The 21469-nt window shown below is 37.3% G+C and overlaps 1 protein-coding gene across 1 annotated transcript in view; it reads left to right on the top strand.

The window, feature by feature from the left end:
* Positions 1-10114: 10114 nt before the first annotated feature.
* The window catches only part of RGD3 (ROOT GROWTH DEFECTIVE 3), a 52771-nt gene continuing 41416 nt past the window's right edge, over positions 10115-21469 (top strand). Inside the window, exons 1-5 of the mRNA XM_089165023.1 lie at positions 10115-10388; positions 15505-15711; positions 15851-15945; positions 18954-19174; positions 19343-19397. Coding sequence (XP_089021149.1) covers positions 15663-15711; positions 15851-15945; positions 18954-19174; positions 19343-19397 — 420 coding nt within the window. The 5' untranslated portion in view covers positions 10115-10388; positions 15505-15662. The remainder of the gene's footprint in view (positions 10389-15504; positions 15712-15850; positions 15946-18953; positions 19175-19342; positions 19398-21469) is intronic.

Raw genomic sequence — 21469 nt, 5'->3', positions numbered from 1 at the left:
GTTTCTGGCTTTGCTTTCTGCCGACAAATGGGAGTCAAAGATATTGTCATTCCGTTGAAAATTATAGGATTCCTATCTAATGGTTCCAATGTTGGCTTGTCATGCCGGGAGCCAACGGCTTGGATTGAGATGTCCCACGTTAAAATCTCCAGATTGATTTTCCTGTCTGAGTGTAGCACGAAAAAAAAAAACAAAATGAAAAACTAGGAGGGGAAAAAGGAAAGGGACTTTTTGTTTAAACTCTCAAATCTGGCACAGCCTTCGATTTTTTTTTTTGGTAAACGCCTTTGATGTTTTTCACTGAAAACATCTTGAGGCTGCATTTGTTTGCCAAGTTGGGGTGGGAAAAAAGGGATGAAAAAAAAAACAACATGTGGATCCCGTGTGTTGTGGGTGAGAATGAGAAGAAAATGAAAGAGTTTTGTGGAAAAGTAATAATGGTGAGTCTTATTTTTTACTTTTTCAAACTTTTCTACAAAGTTTCACCAAACTTATGGGGTTTTAAAATGACTTGGGGTGGGAAAGTTGGGATGCCACATCACCAGATAATTTTTCTTGATTCAAGAAAATTTTGTCTCTCACTTTCTTATCTTAAACAACCAAACAATCTACAGTTTTGGGATTTAAGGGAAAAGTAAGAAATCTACACTTTTTTTAAGAATTTTTCCACCCACCTTTTTCCCACCTCACCTTTATTCCAACAAACAAACGCAGCTCAATGAATGACACTTTGTTTTAAGAAATGCTTTGGTGGTTGCAAGAGTCTGGAATGCCTTAGTTAAAGCTTGGTAATGGAGTTTTTTTTTATAACTCAATGTTTTTGTTTGGATATGCAGGTTGGTAAGGATGGATTTAAAATGCAGATCGAAGTTATTTTGGACGGGGTGGGTGTATTAAGCAGTTGTTGTGCCAAAAAGGAGTAGTGTTTGTCTTCAAGAGGTGTGGTCCTGAAAACTTCACCAACTTGGAATATAACTTCTAATTTTTCTAGGGGTGTCAACGCTTCGGGGTGGGCCAATTTCCAGTTGGGCCTAACTATTTCAAGTTGAAAAACATTCAATCCAAACACAGCCCATTAAGAAAATAACGGTTTCGGATCGATGTGGTTTGGGTTCGGGCTGACTAACGGTTTGGGCTAACGATTTATAATTGTGTTTACTAACTATTTGGGTTCAAGTTTACAAGTGGTATGCTTTGAGTACTTTGTTGATGTGTGGAATTTATCAAGACATGTGAACTCATATAAGCATTAAGTTATCTCCAAGTCTCTTGTGTTGAGTGTTCAAAATTAAAAATTAAAAAAAGAAAAATCTACAAAAAAATAAAAATTATAGAACTAATATACAAAAGAAAACTAACATCTTTATGAATTTTAGTGGGTTGTCTGTGCTTATTCTCCTCCCTCTTCCCGACACTTGTAAAAATGGATCAAAATAAAGCATTAAAAGATTTTCAAATGATAATACACTTGTTAAATATTTACTAAGCCCATTTTCCAAATGGCAAAGGGCTTTGATAGGCTTGTTTTTGTTTGCATATTCCAAAGCAAAACAATTAATGAAAACAAAAGAACACTTGGGGGTTTTCTTGTATTTTATATTTAAATTTGATTTATTTTATTTATTTATAATGGAGGCTAGTTCGGATTTGGGCTAGTTTCGGGCCAAACGGTTCAAGCTAGAGGGCCACACAAGGGTTGGCTCGGACCAACCCGAACTAGTGCGAACTGAGATTGTTCAACCCAAACACAGCCCATTAAGCTTCGGTTTGGTCTCAGTTCAAACTATAACGGGCCAGTTCGGGTTAGATTTTCCCACACCCTTAGGAAATTTTCCCAACAACAATAATAATAATAAATAAATAAAAAAAAAACACTCTCAAATCTCAACCCTAGGCCTCATCAACTATCCATAAAATGTGTCAATTAATAATTGAAATTAGTTTTCATTTACAGACCATTTATCTAAGGAATAAAGTGAAATGAACAAAAAAAGAAAAAGCAGAAAAAAAAAAAGGCTTTGTTAGGAAATCACTACACTCCATGTAACATTTTTTAGATTAAAATCTTTAATGTGGTGCAAACTTTGATACCAAATGTGTTAGGTACTTAATCAACAAACTAAAATCTCTAAAATTGATGGAATAAATTAAGCCCATTAACATTTCCCACGCTAAGCTAACCCAATCAAACACCCATACACACAAGAATTGGGCGTATTAAGCATACAACAAATTGTTATTTTATTCTCCAATAAATGAAACACATCTTATCTCATCATGTACATAAACAAATTACTTTTTGTCTGTGATTTCCATTATTTTCAGCATAATTTCAAGTCCACAACTTTCTACGGTTTTCAGATTGCACACTTTATCATACAACATTAAGAATACTAAAAAGCGGTCATGGGTTCAACTCCTACCGGCGGCATATGTGTAATATCCCTATCCTCATATATAAAAAGCGACTTTATACCCAAAAAAATAATATCAAAATATTTAATTATTTTGGCGGTAGCCATATCAAATCACTAACTATGCCAAAATGGACCAAAAGGGCAGTAGACCCAACTAGGCTGACCCAATTTCCCGTTTGATCGATGACACAAAAGGAAAAAGCCTTTGATGCAACAATGCGTAGGACATGCAATAGGGACCGACATAGCATCATAGGAGCTAGGTTGGTAGCATCAAAAGATTGAAATGAAGAACAAAAGGAAGGGGAGAGGGAGAGAGAAGGAAAAACAAAGGGAGGAGATGAATCTAGAGGGAGAACACAAAAATACAATATTCTCAGTCTACCATGATTAAATATTTACACTAATTTAGGGCCTGTTTGGTTACTTGAGTTTGTAGATTTCAAAAATCTAGAGATTTCAAATCTATAGACTTCAAATCTCTGGAGTCATGGTTCAAAAAATTAATGTTTGGTTAGCTGAATCTTTGGAATAAAATTTGTAGATTTATCTTGGAAAATATTTTTGTTGGTTCAAATGTTTAATATTTTATAATGGGGTGAATTTCATCCTAAAAATTATCACTTTCATCCAGACATGATTCTTGATTCACATAACGTACAATTGTGACTAGCTTTTTGAAATCTCCCTTGCATTTCACCCTCTTTGTAAACCATTCAAATCTCTGCAAGCTTCACATTATTCACACCTAAAAATGTGAATCTGTAGATTTCATGAATCTAGAGATTTTTACAACCAAACGGGTATAATTCTCACATTCATGAATCCAGAGATTTGAAATCTCTAGATTCATGTAACCAACACCCTTAACTATTTTTCCTTATTCTTGTTAATTTTATCCCATTTTCTCTATTTCACTACCCTACTTTCAAACACTTCGTTTTGTTTTACCCAAACATTTCTTAAGCAACAACCAATAAACCATTTGAATTATGTAGTTAGTAAATCTATAACTAGCTGGTCCCCCCTATAACATAAATGCATAACTCTAAACATTATTGATACCTACTCTAGCATTAGCACCCATTGTCCACATAATTCCTATAAACCAAAAGTATGGAATAAATTTCTATCGAAACTATTGAAATTTCGACCAAAATCATTGCATTTTTTAAAATCAAAACGAAACCTTAATATTTCAACCATTTTGAGGTTTCAATCTAAATATTTGCAGATTTCAACTGAAATTTCTTGGAGTCTTCGATCATATTCCTCTTAACTTATTTTTCTTTGGTTTTTGTTAATTTCCAATTATGGTTCCAAAAAGGTTTGATATCATCATAATTTTCACTACACCTTTACCTTCAAACACCTATTTTGTTTTTGTTTTTGACTCCAAACATTTCTTAAGCCACAACAAATACAAATGAAACTCTTTTTTTTTTTTGGTGAAGCTACAAAGAAAACTCCGGCGTCAATAAAATGTGAACCATATGCCCTACCAACAGTTCTAACCTTCTTTTTTTTTTGCCTTAAATGATCTTGTATTGTCTTGAAATTGATATATATTTAGTTTGGAAAAACTATAATTTGTCCTTAATGCTTTTATTGGGTGCTTGTTAAACTCTTTTTTTCCAGGTGAAATCCCTTTTGTTTTTTTTTTTTGTAATCATTTGGATTTTTTTTTTAAAAATATTTTTAAATTATGTATGTTGAAAAAAATACATATGTATATATGATATATGGACTTCAACTTAATATATGTGAGACACAATTGCTTGATCTAATTGATCATTATATTTTATTGACTTATTTTATATGAAACCATTCTACCAAATAATTCATGTTTGTTGATGATTCTATGCCTGTATGCAATACAATTTGTACTTGTTGGCAATCATTTGTTAATATACTTGAATGATAAATTTTTGGTGGTTTTGTTTGTCAAAATACTAGTTCTATTGTGTATATTACGCTTTAAATAGATAGGAGGCAATGAATCAGATGAAATAAAGATTATACAAGGCCCGAAACCTAGGGTTAAAATTTCAGAAGAAGGTACTAGGTTTCGATCGAAATTCAGGTTGAAACCTGGAGATTTCGGTTTTTGCCAAGCTTTGACTGAAATTTGCACCATGGACCAAGAGAACCATATACACAGCCATTGCAAATCACATGGCAGTTTTCCTACAAATCTAGCCTTGAATAACAAATTGGAATCAGGGTAAATCACCCCAAATATTTGATACTAATAAACAAAAAGGACAAGGAACATTACATGTACCAGGATCCAGGGAGCATCATGGGATAAAAAGATTATATATGCCATGCTGTACAGTTCTTCTATTCATTTGTGCTTCATTTTGAACATGAAGATCCCCAACTGAAAAGATGCTGCTGAAGAGCTAACCCGTAAGACATAATTTCAGCCATCCAAGTTGTAGAATCAGCATCATTATTTTTCACTCAGTCCTTGTCAAGAGATAGGGTGAAGCTTGACTTCAAATTGTCAGAAAACAATATTTACTGCTAACATCTTGGAACTTCTTGGCCAAGGCAAACAACTGGTGTTTTGATTTGTGCTGCTACAGTATTGGGTTAGTTCTCTCTGTCCCCCTGTCCATCTGATTCCATGAACTGATACCATCAACTCTCAACCCACAATTACAAGAATGTCAAAAGCTTGCCTGTTGGAAGGACAAGGAGAAACTAAGACTTTTACAATGGTGTTTTGCAAAATTTCAATGAAAACTACTGCGACGTCACAACTCAATAAACAAGAGACCCTCAATTCTTGTGCAACAATCCCATATCCACTAACCAATACCGTCCACCTGCATGACTACCAAGAATTGAGAACTCAGTGCCGGCACTGATGTTGACAATTTGACCAACCAGAAACCCAGATTATCTTGGTTTTGATCTTATCTCGATTCCTGTTACTTTCTGCAGGCTAAACTTGAACACAACAGTCATCAAATGTATTGGTTCAAACAATTATGTCCTGGAGAATCTCCAAGTACCCTACTTGTTTGACTAAAGACTTGTGTATACAAAATCAAATGAGAGCAGTTTGGTTGAATAAGAACAACCAATTTAAAATAAACATTCAAAATTTCAACAAATCTTGAACAATTAAAACCAATGTTTTTGGGAAATGATTATGAGTGATGCACCTGTTTTGAATAATCCACCTATGATGGAACAAAATAAGCTTTGGTTAAATTGATAACAAATCTCCTTAACTCAACTTTTTCACCAGCAACTCTATGTTGAAGTCACATTTAATCATTGCATGACTCTTGGTGCCTTAAAATGAGAAAGAGGTACTTTTTAAAAGTAGATCTTGAAGGGGGCATCCAAAGGATCAACAATGAAGTCAAACCATATGTTTTCTCATTAACACACCCACATACAAGGAAAAAAATGGTAATTATTTAATTGAATATGAATGATCATCTAAACTAACATAAGAAAAATCAACAAGTCTTGATGGATTTGAACCACCACCTCTTGGGCAATAACCAAGTGCTCTACTCATTTGAGCTAAAGATTCACAAGAAAGCAAACCAATAGTCACCGAAACTAACAGTAATCATTAAAATTCTACCACCAACTTAAGGGAACACAAGAAAATCTATAGATTATAAGGCATCAGAACAAGTATTAATAATTAAAATTTTAAGTACAATGTCATGAGAACTAACACTAATCCTTTTTACCCCCTCTAGTGTACTACCTACAATTCCTAATCCTGAATAAGATGGGAACACAAGGCATCAAATCCTAAGCTCACAAGATTTATGGACCTGCCACCAATTAATGCGTAGGATCAATGTCATAAATGCTAGCACAGAAGAAACTATCATAGCACAAAATGGAAGTACGGCAGCAGAACACACAAAAGAACACGCTTCCATGGAAAGTAATAAACTTCAGAGCTCTGATGGTTCCTCTCTCTCTCTCTCTCTCTCTCTGTATATACATATAAACACAAACTATTTTATTTTTTCTGCAAAATGTGTCAAGATGTTATCAGTTATCTCCATGGTGAGGCGAGTGCAAGCTCCAATACGTTGTAGGTTGTAAGAAGGACCACTTTCATATATTAAATCATATATATATACACACACAAAATAGTTTATTTTTTCCAAAATATATCAAGTTGTTATCAGTTATATCCATGGTGAGGCAAGTGTAAGCTCTGATAGGTTGTAGGTTGTAAGAAGGAACACTTTCATATATTAAATCTGACTTTCCAAGTCTCAAGAACAGCTGGCTGCAACCTACAGGTTTAGTAAAATTGCGGTAGACAGATTGCTAAGAGATTTTGTTGTTCACATAAGCTCTCTATTTTGTCTTCAAGAGGGTTGGGAGGGGGGGGGGGGAAGCAACCTTCAAATTGATAAGCTTCAGAAGCCAAACTAGCATGCTGCTTTGCAAAAGATCCTGGGGACAATGGTGATCCAAAACCGCCAATTATTGGAAGCAAAACAATAAATGGCAAACTTCTTCTTCTTCTTTTTTTGTTGTTGGGGGCAGGGTAGGGGGATTGTGCTGAGGGTGGGGGTGATGGGGCCAGGATATAGGTAGATCATTGACAATGTCTTTTATGATGTTTGATGCCAACTTCTGGAGACTGATCCTGAGCAAACTCCACGCGGTCTCAGGGAGGGGTGGATGGGACCAGGATATAGGCAGGCCATTGACTGTCTTTTATGATGCTTGATGCCAACTTCTGGGTACTGTGATCCAAAGCAAGCTCCACTTTGCATGATCTCAAGGATGCATCCTCTAATGCTAGACCCAACTGACGTACCAAAAAGCATTGAGTCAATGGCCATGACATCCCAATACCTCCAAAAATAGTCAGCGGAAATAACCCCCCTAAAGACCCCTGAAGGCCTGAAGTGATGTAAGACCAAGCTCAACATAATAGGTCAAACAATTGTATTGTCTTCATATAGAAGTTATCCTATGAACATTTTTTGACCAATGACACTAAAGTTCCGCACTTTGAATGTATGAAGTGCTGCACCACTATATACACCCCTCCTTCCCTCTCCTTTTCTCTCCTCTTTAGTCTCAGACAATGCACCACCTATTGGAGTAGAAATTGGGTTTCTTTCCGTCTTTATTATCTCTTGTTATTTCATTTGGCAGGAAAGAAATCTTAAGAGTTTTTCAACAAAAAAATCCTAACCCTCTTAAGGTGTTAAATAGCCTGAATCACTGGATTGCAAATCTTAAACTACAGAAGAATGAAATTACAATTCATAATTCTCCAATCCCAAATGCAGGAAACCTAACCTTTGAGAACTTCAATTGGTGCAACATCATCCCAAACTAATAGTATTGTATTAATATGTGCAAGAGTACTTAACCAGCACCTAGGGATGGCAGGATGGAGCATTGGGATGCACAGCAAAATGGACATATAGAGTCAATCGATTTTGGAACCGTGCAGATACCGGACAAGCTAGAAGCAGCTCTTTTTGGAATACAATATGGGATGGATAAGGCAGCAACACAAGGGATTGGGATACAGGAAATTTGGTGCAATTTAGAAGAGTTGCCAAAACCAAATTTTGGAACATGGCCTTTACAACATATAGCTATGTTAATTAAGGTTGCTAAGACAACCAAATATGTAATATTTGACAAATTCCCATCCCCAATGCTCCAAGGTTTGTTTGAAAAGTTAGCACTATCTGATTCCGAACTAATAGGAACAGGTAATGCAACTCAAAATTATGGGTGTAAGTGTTTTTAATTTAATGAAACTTTTCTTCTTATCAAAAAAAAAAAAAAAAAAAAAAAAAAAAATGAAGGGAAGACATCAACTCATTTTCTTTTCTTTATTTTAGGTATCTTGATCTTTCACGAACTTTCATGATCACTTCATTTCATGATCTTTCAGTTCCACTCTTAGCTTCTTATTTTTCTCTCTTATCTATCAATGGTTTATCCTCAAAATATTTTTCCAATGATGTTGCTTAACTTTGATTCTATTCACCACATGTAAGGAAAACACAGCCTCAACTAATTCAGTGTACCTTATCTCTACCTTTGGCAAGTTAAGAATACCCATGCTAAGAAAAGTTCAAACATAAAACACTCCAAATGGGCGGTCAGTTTGATATAACAAAGCAAAGTAGTGGATATTACCTAAGTCTCCTAGTCAAGCCTTTAAGTTGACCTGTTACTGGCATCACAATTTGGCTGATTTCTTCATTTGATGGAAAAGGTTTCAAGTTGATTGCAAGGACTTAAACTGACTGTGTGTGACTAACCACAGCCAACCACCTATCATCAATCATCGACCGTCGGGGATTGACTATTCTTGTCACAAATAGTCTGAGACTAGTCATGGTCGACCAGAGACTAGATAGAAGTTTAAAATCAACCTAGACCTGCAAATAAGCAAATAAGCTTGCAATTCAAGTGTAAATCATAAATCATGGAAGGACAAGATCAAGCAATTCATAGCAGACAAATTTGCCAGAGAAGGATCCTCCAGAGTGAAGTCCCCCCTCCCCCCTCCCTTTCTTTTCAGAAACATAAATGAATACCATTGAATACAAGGAAGAGTAACTCCACCGTCAATGTATATCAAAACAAATATTAAGCACATTGTTGTTCAAATTGGTTGCAAATCTTTCTGCAAACAGTCGTTACTGACTTACTGATCCAAATTGGTTTCCCTTTTCTTCATTTTCATTTCTTTTTTGAAAAAAAAAAAAAAAGTTAAGAACTTCATCAATATCAATGGATATCTTAATCTGCCACATTTACTTACACTAGAACCTCGTCAATAAAGCAATCAAGTTTATTAGGAAAACAAAAGCAATTCTCAACAATCAACCATGGCTTATTTGATCCTGGAAAGCTAAAGCAATATCCAGACTCCATAAGACTCAAGAGTCTAAAAGCTAATCACCAAAATGATTTATCAAAATTCACAGCCAATGTCCAACAGGACCGTAGAGCAGGCAGCAAGTAATTTCATAATACCAAACCAAAGAACCACTACTCTGCAGCGACTAGAATCCTAAAATTTCCACAGGTATAGCAAACAGAAAGAGCCCACCTAGCCTCATGTAAGATAAAGCAAAAGTAATCTCAGGAATCTATCTTGACAGACGAATGATTGCAGAAATCTCAAACAAAACTTGTTACTAGAATTGCCAAGAAACCTGGAAGTTCCACAGCTATACCAAGCGTCCCATCCCATTTCATATTGGACAAACCTGGCTAGGGTTATTCGACGGGCGAGCATTTTCAGAGACAGAATACAATTGCTGAAGAACCCTAAATTCCAATCTGAAATTTAATTTTAAAATTGGAAACCGAAATCTAAACCTCACTTGATTAAAATTTTCGGACAATAAGTCTGTAACCGATTAAACTAGGGAAACAAGCGGTACCTTAGGGATTCAATCAATGTAGTTCACGGAACCGATAGCATCAGCTTCAACGGGACGAGATGATTCTGATGATCGAAGTCGGTGTCGGAATCGGGGAGAACGGTACACACTTCCGTACTGGAGAGAGAAACTTCAGTTGAAGATTGGTATTATAATCAACGGTCCAGATTTCTTTATGCTGGATAAAGGGATGAGATCACTACGGATTATGTAAATGAAATAATAAAATACATAAAATAAAATGAAAAGAAACGGACTCGCTCCCTTCCCGAAAACCAAACCTCAAAATCTCAAGCCGCACATGGAAGTTGGAACCGTAACCCCTTCTTCTTCACCGTCTTCGTTTCCGGCCAAGTTCAACGGCTTCCGGTGACTGAGGTATTGGCTCAATGCTCCCTGCTCCCTTCATCTTCTCAGGAGGCTTTGCAAATCCCAATTGATTGCTGAAAACTCCATCGGAAGCGATTGCAGCGGCAGAAGTTTCTCTCGCTTCGCCCAGAAAACTACACCACCGGTCCTTCTTCTTCGCCGTTTCGGGTGTCCAGTGAGTCTCTCTCTCTCTCAAACGCACAAACACACTTCCCTTGAAGCTTTCTTTATTTTCGTTTTTTTGGCGGGTGTGTTGAATTCCTTGAAAGTTAAAAGCCTAGTGTAGTTTAGGTTGATAAAAGTTTTGTTTAGTTCGTATTTGGGTATTTACTATACACCAAAAGAAACTTAGTACCTTTACGAACATCACAGGAAAACATGAAAGTTCCAGCATTAGTCACTTGGTCATTAATAGGTTCAGCAGTAATGTTTTTAATTATGTTTGCATTCTTCCTCTGCTTGTTGACATCGCGTCACTAGATTTCTGAAGTTAAAGGTCAGTGCTGCAGTACGAGAAAACAAGCTATCAATTTCTTGCCGAGTGACGAGATGTCAACAAATAAAGGCCGATTTCTGTTGCATGGGGCATTTAGGGTTATTTATTCTCTAGATCTCGATAGAGGAGTTCGGGAGTATCACTTCTTGCAGAGTATTGATATTGTTTCCTTGTCTTAGTGTTCATCCAATCAAGGTGTTGGACGATTATGGGCAATATTGGGCTGTTGATCAAAAGGAGTTTGAAGTTGGTGCACTTGCACCATTGATTCAATTGGAACCAGAATTACAATATTCTATAGTTAAATTTTTGTTTTGGGTGGGGTGGACTGGGAAGAGCGGGAGAAGGGGGGGGGGGGAGGAGAGAAGGGTGTAGGAATGGTAGTGGTTATGTTAATTAACTGTGGGTGTTCTTGTCCTACTGGAGAAAGAAAAGTGGTGGTGTTATATGTTCAGCCAGGTTCTTTTTTTCCCTAAGAGAGCTGGTCAATGTATACTTGCATAGATCCTTTGTATGACATGCTTTTGAGTCAGAAATCCTCATGCAAAAACAAATTTTGCCATTGTTATGGAATTTTATGGCTCCTGTGCCTAGCTATGGTTACATTGATGATGGAACATTTGATCCTTTGATATGCATTCCGGAACTTGATTCATATGATATTTATGTAGTCTCAAATGAATGATTGCCAGGCAACCAAGATCTTTTAAGAGAACCATCTCAAATTGGAATAATGAAGGTTTTCTTCAAATTTTAGTTATGAGCAATGTTTCTTTCTTTCTTTTTTCTTTTTTTTTTTAAAATGGGCTGTAATGGGATTAAATTAATGGTAAAAGGATATAGTTGGTCCTCATCAAAACTCTTGTTTATGTTGTATGGGGTTTCTAGATTTGCTTTTAGGGGAGAAGGGTTAGGTTTCAAAAGTCTCAAGGATACGTAACCCACAAGAGATTTGTGGTAAATTTATGAGAGGGGAGCTGGGGTCTACACGTGTAGGAATGGGCTAAAACTTGGACGAAATCTAGGTAATTATATATGTTTATGATCCTTATTAAGTTTGGTTGGGTTTGGAGGCTAAATTGGAAGATATGGGATTTATTGGTTTTGGGGAGCAACGAAATCCAAAAAATAATTTGTCTTGAAAGTGGCTAGTTAGAAGGGGGTGTCAAATTAGGATCTAAGGTCACTAGGTTGGTGAGATGATGCGCCTGATGTTTGCTTCAGATCTGATGGTTAGATTGGTGTAACCTTGAAAATTGGGCATCTTTGGAAGTTCAAGAAAATTCGGAGGGGAAAAACAAAGGAGTTATAGGAGAAGGGAATGGGGAATGAACAGCCCAATATTTGGAGCAGGGAGCCTGGATCCAGTGGAATGTCTTCATGAAGGCTGTCAATTCAGCAGCAGCAGGGACCCTAGCTTGACTCTACTTAAACCTTTGGGAATACACAACTCTTGGACATTCTCTGACCAAAGTCGACATAAACTAGTAATTGCAGCAGCAAACATACATAAAAGCCCTCAGTGCTTGAGAGAAAATGTTATGTAATCTGTACTGTGTTTATTTTACCCTTTGGCGGTTGTAGATAGATCGCTAATCAGCTTTTAACTCATAAAAAAAGGAAAAAAATTCATAAAAGAAATTGATGTAGCCTCAAATGAATGAGTGCCTAGTAAGCAAGATTTTAAGAGAACCAACTCAGATGGGACCAGAAGGGTTTCTTGAACTGTGGACTCTTTTTTTTTTTGGGGGGGGGGTTTGGGGTGTTGTTTTTGTGATATGGGTTGTGATGGGATGAAACAAATGGTAAAAGGTGTAGTAGCTTCATGTGAAAATTCTCATTAATTTCATGGGGTGGTTCGGTTTGGTTTTAGGTGGAAAGGTTAGGTTTTCAAATAGTTCCAAGGATACATAGCCCATGGGAGGGAGATATGGGGAAATGGGAAACTAGTCTTTGCAAATGTCAGAATGGGCTAAAGTTGGAAGTAGGTAATAATGTAGTGATATGATCCTCCAAGTTTGGTTGGGGACAAGTATGCCCATGAATTGGAAGATACGATGATTCACGAAATTGGCTTGGCAGAATGAGGTCAAACCAGGATCTATGGTCGTTAGGATTGAAGGGATAATGTGGCTAAATTTTGGACTGATCTACTGGTAGGATTGGTGTAGATCCGTCCCTTAATTTTGGGTTTACCGGGAAATCAAAGTTCTGGGGAAAAAATATTATAGGAGAGTGGACAATAACCCCTGAGCTTAAGTTGGGCAGAATTACATGTTTGCCACATGATGGAAATGTGACTCATGTACACATGTTTTAGGTCCATTGAGCTTGCTCTTTCCTCACATTCATGAAGGTCTAGTACCTAGGGGCCCCAACCGAAGGCCTATTCCTAGGAAAAAGATCCTGATTTGGTGCTGGGTCTGTATCATGAGGGTTGGGTTAAGGTTAATGATGGGGGTCATGTCAGGTTAATTTGGAGAAGAATATATGCTGAAACTTCTAACAAAATCAAGTGGTTAAATCTGGAGGAACAGAGGATTCTTAGGAAGACTGAAGGGTATTTTTTTCAGGAAATTGGCTGGTTAGATTGCAACCAGACTTTAATGGTTTTATTATGAGAGCATGCAGGTCCAAAGAGGACGAACTTCTGATGGTGGACTGGGCAGAATAGTCTAAAAAAACTACTTGTATGTTCTTCTAGAAGATGAGAAGAGACGAAGTTCAAAAATTAACTTTAGCTTACTATTGTTGCAGTCCTTTAATGGCAGCAGCTTCTCAGGAAATAACTTGAACTAGATTGTTGTGATGTAACCAGCCAGGGGCATTCCAGGAAGGCTAGAAAGAAGGCCTAAGCCAGCAGTCAGCTTGTGGCACTTCCAGTGGGGGCCAGACTATATTAGGGTTATTTTGGTCAGTGTCCACCCCTAGTTTGAGTCCCTATTAGCGTTTGATTAGTTTCAGAATTAGAATATTATGGAGAGACATTATCTGTTTCTGTTTTGTTATTTGAATTCCTATTGGGTAACTTATTAAAGCTTTCAGTCTATGTAGGTGTCCTTTAGTTAATTAGTTGGGAACTGATTTGGGACTCTTAAGTTGTCTAGTCTAATCAGTAGTTAGTTTGGGATTCTTACTTGTTGAATCCAAGTAGAATTCAGTTGTAGACTTGTAGTAGATTCTAGATGCAGATGTAGGCTTGTAACTCAAACCAGTTGATTGCTTTATAAAATTATTGAGAAGAGAGTTGCAGCCAGGAAGTGTGTGAGAGTGCTTCAGGGCTTTGGAGCCCTGTCGCACCTAGTAAAGTTTGTTTTTCTTATTTGAGCTTCATCCTACAGCCGTCCTCCATCAAGTAAGTTCACTCCTAACCCGCCTTACCTCTAATTTCTCTCTTCTATCTTCCATTTTCTTCCCCACAAGCCTGCTGCACCTGGAAATTCCTCCAAAACCCTGGAACTGCAGCAACATCCTAATCCCTCACCCAAAGCCCAACCCCTCCTCAGAGCAACCCCTTCACCTTTGACCTCAAGTAGAACTCTAACCCTAGTTTTAGTTTCTCTCTCTAAAACAAACCTCAAACCCTAGAATTCTGATTGCCAATTAAAAACAGTAAAAAATAGCTGTTGAGATACTTTGAATTCAGCATTGGCAGAACCTAATAGTACCCTACAGCAACCTATTTTATCCTTGCCTTTACCTAACCGCAAGGTCCAGAGGCTATTTCCCCCTTGCTGCAGACTACTAAACCTCTAGTTTTGCTGTTATCCTATTAAAATTTGATTGAAAAACATAATTGCAGAATCATAAGAGCCCTAGACTGCTGCTAAACCGTAACTGAAGATCCTGAAGATTGGCCCATGACTCCTGGGTTACATCACCTTGCTGGGGAAGATGAGTGTTCAAGAACAGGCTGATTCCACAGCTAAGGAGGAGGTTGAACTTGAAACACCAAATACCAATTGCTCTCTTGGTCTGTAAACACTGTGGAACCAGCAGCTACTAGGAGTTCAAACACCAAGAAGCTTATACTTGGACTTTAAACACCGTGGGATCAGTACTTGGAATTTAAACACCAAGCACAAATGGCCACTTGAACTTGAAACACTGAGGAGCTAATCCATCTAAACTTTAAACACTAGACAAGGTCTCTCACTGAGAAGGAAGGCAGCTGTCATGCTTACACTTGGCAATTTGGATAGTCAAATTCGGGTTTTATTATCAGTTCAACCAGCATTTCTGACATATTCAAAGGTCAGCAAAGTGATTGCACTAATTTTGTCTCCAACCTTAACCTTAGGAATTTTGAAACTTAACCTAGATATGAATTAGATCCACTTTTTGATGTGATTAACCTATCCAGTCACATTCCTACCATAATGTCATCACAAAATCATTTGCAATATGCAAGAGTAGATGATTCTCTGAATGAACTTTAGGAAGGTCCACATGCTTATTTTTAGGTTCCAGGTACAGACTGACCTGGAGCAGGATAGATCTAGATTGAGCTGATCTTTTGAACTGTAGAAATATTTTGCTTGATCAAGTTTTGAATTCCTGAAGGTGCTAATTTGTTAATTGGCATGCATTGGCTGCAAATGTTCACACTAATTCCTTACTAGTTTTGTTTTCTCAATTTATGCATTTTATTCACTAATATGCTTTTCCATAGTGACATGCTAATATTATCAGCCACTTCCTATTGCTACATTAGTTAGTTTTGATTCAATGAATGTAGGCTTATGGGGCACTTGACCACGTCGACATACTTTGTGTTCCCCCCCCCCTTCTGCAGATGATTTCAAGCTGTATTTATCATTTATGACAAGTATTTGAAAGATACAAGGACAGGTGTGGTATATATCTGCCTGCTGATGGATGATGTAGAATCTGGAAAGAGTGTCTCACTTCTGCAATATGTCTGAATGAGAGAGGACGTATATTCAGAGCGTTATGGCTCAACAGTCATCTCGTCTTCATCGTTTGCTCACCCTGTTGGACAGTATCCTTTGTTGTATTTTTTTTAAGCTTTATATATAAGCTGGCATTGGCTTGACATTTATGATAGCGTGGTTGAGTTTATACAAGCATATATTTTCCTTTTAATCATATCTGTGCCGTGTTTCTTAACCAAAATTTAGCTGGTTCAACCCAAGCCACAAGATTCACTGCTGCTCGTCAGATTGGTGATATTGCTAGGGCACATCCTCAAGATTTGAACTCCCTGCTAAGGAAGGTAGCTGACTGATCCAGTTCACAGTTCTGTGCCTGTTGTCTTTTTCTTTATGTCATGTTTAATTTTGATTAGCTCAATGGTTGTTTTTGGGGACTTGCCAAATGATTGTTTTGTTGAACTTGCTGCTATTCTGCAAAGCCACAGGAGCACCCATAGTGTTGATGCATGATTGTGTTCATGTTTGTGTATATTAGTTAGCATAGAAGATAATGGTTTTATACTTGAAGCAACTCTGCAAGTGATAAAATTTGAAAAAGTTTAACATTTTAACTCTTATGTTTTGGTGTTAGTGAGAATTTCATAGGGAAAAGAAGATGAAGTAGAGACAGGTATTCATGTGTATAACAGAGGATATTTGTGAAGCCTGAGCTTGGCAGTAGGGGTATTACACTATACTTAGTTGGATTTTTATTTGCGGCAGCTGCCAACGCTCTAGATTTAGCCACGTCTTTAAAACAAGATCGGACGGTGTAACATCAAGAAGCGCGGGGGTACATATGTAAATACAGAATTTTACTTTTGTTTAAAGATTTACTATTTTACAAATTTACAAAACTAAACCCCTGCTTCACCCGATCCCAGTTCCGCCTCATTCATGGCAGCCAAACTCGACGGCAGGACTACCCAAAAGCCTAATCGCAACGGCAAGACTACCCAAAAGCCTAATCGCAGGATTTTTCGCCTCTTTCTTGCACGATTTTTTCCTTTTTGCTCATCATTGCAGTTTGGGTTTTTCAGTGAACCAGATGAAATAAGGAAAATACAGAACTGATGTTAGCAAAGATACAAATTTCATGGATTTCCAAGTACAGAAATCTGTGAAGACATATCTTTCTACAGCTAATCCAAAAAACACGGTAGGAAGCACTAATTAGAACAAAAATAATCAAATTGTAGAACCCATTTACAAAAGGGAAAGATGAAAACCAAATTTGGTAGAAACCCTAATGCCCAACTCCATGAGAGTCATGCCTTACCTCTTGAGAGCATAAACAACACCGATAGCAGTCATTGTCTTCCAAGGAGAGCGTTGAAATAGACAATGATGGCTGGACGAAGTGGTGGAGCGGAGGGTTGGCTGGACGAAGAGGCGGAGCGGAGGGTTTGGGAAATTTGGGAATTGGATCGGTAGAGTTAGGGAGTGATTTTGTAAATTTTAAAACTTTAAACTTTTAGATGTAAAAATAAAATTATGTATTTACATATGTACCCCTACTTCTTGAGGTTACACCGTCCGATCTTGTTTTAAAGACGTGGCTAAATCTAGAGCGTTGGCAGCAGCAGGCAGCTGCTGCCATAAATAAAAATCCTACGTAGTTATCATACCTGGATTGGGGTTGATTTGGGCCTACTTCAGGATTCCATATTTTTGCCTCATTTCAAGTTAAGACTGAAATGTTGACAGACACCAAAAAGGGCCTAAGTTCACCTAAGCAGTCCTTTTCTCCACTGTTTTGGCTGGCCATTTATGGGGGCAAAGGTCATGTTAGGCTACATACTTCAGGGAAAAAATATTTGAACTTTCGTGAATATATGTAAACCTTGGTGTTGAAAATTCACACGAAGTGGTCGTTTGGTTTTGTACCCTTGCTTGGTAGTATCCCTGGTGAGATAACTTGGTCAACCAAAAAACCAAGTTGGACTGAGATCTCGGTGAGCTGGATATTCCCGTCCCTCCATTTGGTATATGTATGGTATGGCATAGGCCTGAAGTCCCGTTCAGCTTGAGACTAGCTCTCCCAGTCTGAGTCTAAACAAAGTAATCATCCTTTTAAGATTGTTGAAGGGTTGAGTTGCCATAGAATACAGAAAACACCCTACAGTTAGAAAGATCCACTCTAAAGAAAATACCCTATAATTAGAAAGACCCCCTCTAGCTGAGGAATATTAGTATCACTCAAAGTTGACTTTAAATACTCAAGTTGAACCATTGGCTTAAACCAGCAAATCTAGTTCAATAAAAAAAAATGAAATATAACCAAGTATTAAAAATTACTAGTGTTGCTATTAGCCTATTACTAATGCTCCTACCATTTTCATCGGAAAAAAAAAAAAAAAAAGAAGAACTGCTACTATCACTACTTGCTTTTGTGACTGTAGGTCTGCAGATTTGCTACTCTATCTTAATGTCCTCATCTCTGCTATGCGCAGCTTTTCAATACGACACTTCTTAACAAACTTCTGCTCAATAAATCATAGCCAGTTTTACAATAGTTCTATGGAACTTCGGTTTGGGCTTCAAAGGGATAAATTGATCACCTAATTTGTAACCCTTTGACTCTCTAAGGAATGTCGTCTTCTATTAAAAAATAATGTGAAAGAGACAAGACTAAAGAAACTCCAAATATATATATTTGCTAAAGATTTTTTCCCTTCTACTTATGAAATTTACTCTTCAGACACCAAGGGAGTTAACCATGAAATTGGTTAATGTTGTGTATGGTTTTATGTCTCTTCCTGTATATGTTGTGTGTTGTTATGAATACCAAGTCTGTTCCCCTTGTATATTTCTTTGTGCACGATGATCAGGCTTGATGGCATCTCGTATATCCATTTCTTTTCCTAAGTCGACATGTGGTAGAAGGTTCTTTGGGGTCCCCTTTAGTTGAGCGCTATTGTTATGACCATGACCTCAGGGCTGAGAACCCATAAAACCTTTAAGAGCTTGAAAACTTTCAAAGATTTTTTGTTTCTTCCTCGTGGATAAAATGTAAATTTTATGTTAAAAAAATGAAATTACAAGATGTCATAAATTTCATGATATGTTCTCCTTGTGAAGTTTCACATCTATAATCCTCTTGGCTTTGTCCTTTCTTGTTTTTTAGTGTGTTACTGATTCAGAGAAGAAGTTGTTAACTTTGTAGGTATTAAGGTTCCTGAGGATTTCTTGGGCTTTAGTTTTATCCACCATAATTCTCATTTTTTTTTGTTTTGTTACATAGTAAGTTGAAGTACTTCAACTTCTTTATTATTATTTTTTTTAATTCACTTTGTTTTGTGGATGTTAGGTGTCTCAGTTTCTTCGTAGCAAGAACTGGGATACAAGGGTTGCTGCTGCTCATGCTATTGGGGCTATTGCTGAGAATGTGAAACATGGGAATATGACAGATCTATTTGCATGTGTTGAATCTGAGATGTCAGATGTTGGAATTTCTGCTGTTGTTGACGATCTTATTATGGCATGGCCAAATTTCCACCCCAAATTTGTGGTGGAGCCCTCTTTTCGAAGGTAACTGTAGTTTGCAACTATGATTGTATTAATTCTCATGTTCTCTTTCCTACTTGTATATATATTTTTCTTCTGTAAAGTTTTGGTTGCTGCTTGTTCCTTTGCTCAGTTTTGGATTTTTAAGTGTCATAGGTTGTTTTTAATCGTCTCTTTCTTGGGTTTTTACAGTTTTGACATCAGCAAGGTGTTGGAATTTGGTGCTCTGTTAGCATCAGGTGGTCAGGTACTGCGGCATGTGATACTTTCTGAAATTTCAAACTTGCTTTTTTCCGGTTCTGTTACTTCTGTTGCTGCTGCATTTCCAGTATGATGAAGGGATCCCTGGGTTTTGGGGATGAAACAGTTAGTATGCGTTTGGTAACGTGTCCGTTTTGAGAGACCAGTTCTTATGCAAAACAACTTTTTAATGTTTTTGTGCTAAAAGACATTCTTTGCTTGGAAATGGGCGTTTGATTTTAAATCCATTCTGAAAATATTTTTAGAACACTATTAGAATAAGTTGGTGTTTGATAAACTTGTTCTAAGGTTTCAATTTGAACCAATTTTATCACTTCTGTTTCTGTTCTTTGGTAAAAACATCTTTTTGATGTTCTGCAAAAGGCGTTCTTTCGAACACTTTTCTGAACGGTCCGTTCTTAAAGAGCAGAAGAACGAACTGTTTTAGCAAACGTCTCTAACTGTTCTTCCGTTCCCAAAGAACAGAAGAATGCAAAAAACGTTTTTTAAGAATGTTACCAAACGCGCCCTTAGTGTCGACCCGAGGCTAGTCATTCTTGAGATTCGTGAACTGGTTCATAATTGACACCATTTGTTGATTATGAAAATGATCTATCAGATACAGATGGCCTCTTCGTTAAACTGGCAGGCTCTTTGCCTAACAAAATGAAATGAAAGCTGCCAAAAAAAGAACTATTGGTCTCATATTGCTACACCTGGAATTGCTTCTACCTAGAGTTTTATAGTATGTGTAGAGTTGATCTTGTAAGGATGCTTTCAACTTAATGTACTGTATTGCTAAAAGAATTGCTTCATAGTTTAGCATGTCATTGCACTAAAGCATGTCTCCCATTTTCAGTTATACTTACTAAAGATTTGTGGAATATGATGTAGCTTTAGGTGATTGAGGGCCAAATAACAAAGATCTTGCTAAAAACTAGCCTCAAAGCCAAACTTTAATGGGTTAAGGAAATCTTGTTTAGGTTGTATTGGGTGATTTTTGTGGTTTGATCTCAAATAGGCTATTGTGTGTGGTTAATGATGTAGACGATGAGATGGATTGGTTCAAATATAGGTAAGGGTTGTAGCTCAACGTGTATTGTTTTTTTTTTTTTTTTGGAAGGGGGGGGGGTGTAATTAACCGGAGACTAATTGTATAGGGATGGAATAGAGACAGCTGAAAGTGATGGGTTTGGGCAACTTACGGATCTCAGAATCCAATGAAACTTGGACTCAATGTAGGTTTTGTATGGGGGGAAGATATTCTCAAGCTGGAATGAATTTGGACTGGTGGTTTGAAAGATATGAAGTTTCTTGGTCAAGATTTAGGGTTTCTAATCAAGAATTGAATCAATTGACGGAACTTGGGTATGATTGCTCAGAACTAAATGAGTTTTGGATTGAAAGATGTCGGTAGGCTGGGGCCGTAGTGTATGAAAATTTGGGGTTATTCTGATGGAGGGTTAGGGAGTTATGGCGTCTCTTGGTTTTGGAAGGAAGAAGGGATTGAATTTCAGGCAGTGGGTCAAAAATATAAATGGTGCGAGGGAGGGGGATGGGTTGTATAGACTTCTAGGTTACTTTGATGAAGGAGGCTTGTAGAGCTTGTGCAGGGGATGAAATGGATTTTTGAAGGCAGTCTTTCAGCCTCAGCCGGATCTGTCTTGATTTCACCATGAACAACTCACACTTAGAGGTTCCTTTGCCATGGTTGACTCCGACCAGCATTCAGCAAAAACTCTCAAAGTAAGCAACAAAGCTTGAAATAATGATCAGTCTATATCTTCCCATCAATGGGGCTGTGTATGTACCATATACAGTATTACAAGTGTAGCTGTCCTTGCAGTAGGACTTAAAAGACTGACTAGGACTAGGACTGCGTAACAAACTCCAACAACTCAGCATCCCTACCCATTTGCTGGTTTACATGATTTTAAAGACTGAAGTAACTACCTACAATAAAAAAGGACTCTCTTTGCCCCTGACTTAAAGTTTGGCATAGTTACCTGGTTGCCACTGCCCAACCAAAATTACAAGATTGGAAAGAAAACCAAGTATATAATGGTTAGGACTAGCACT

This window comes from Hakea prostrata, chromosome 8 (assembly GCF_041222555.1).
Source record: "Hakea prostrata isolate BN-2017 chromosome 8, UWA_Hpros_2, whole genome shotgun sequence".
Lineage (NCBI taxonomy): Eukaryota > Viridiplantae > Streptophyta > Magnoliopsida > Proteales > Proteaceae > Hakea > Hakea prostrata.
This window is presented reverse-complemented; position numbering and strand designations above follow the sequence as displayed.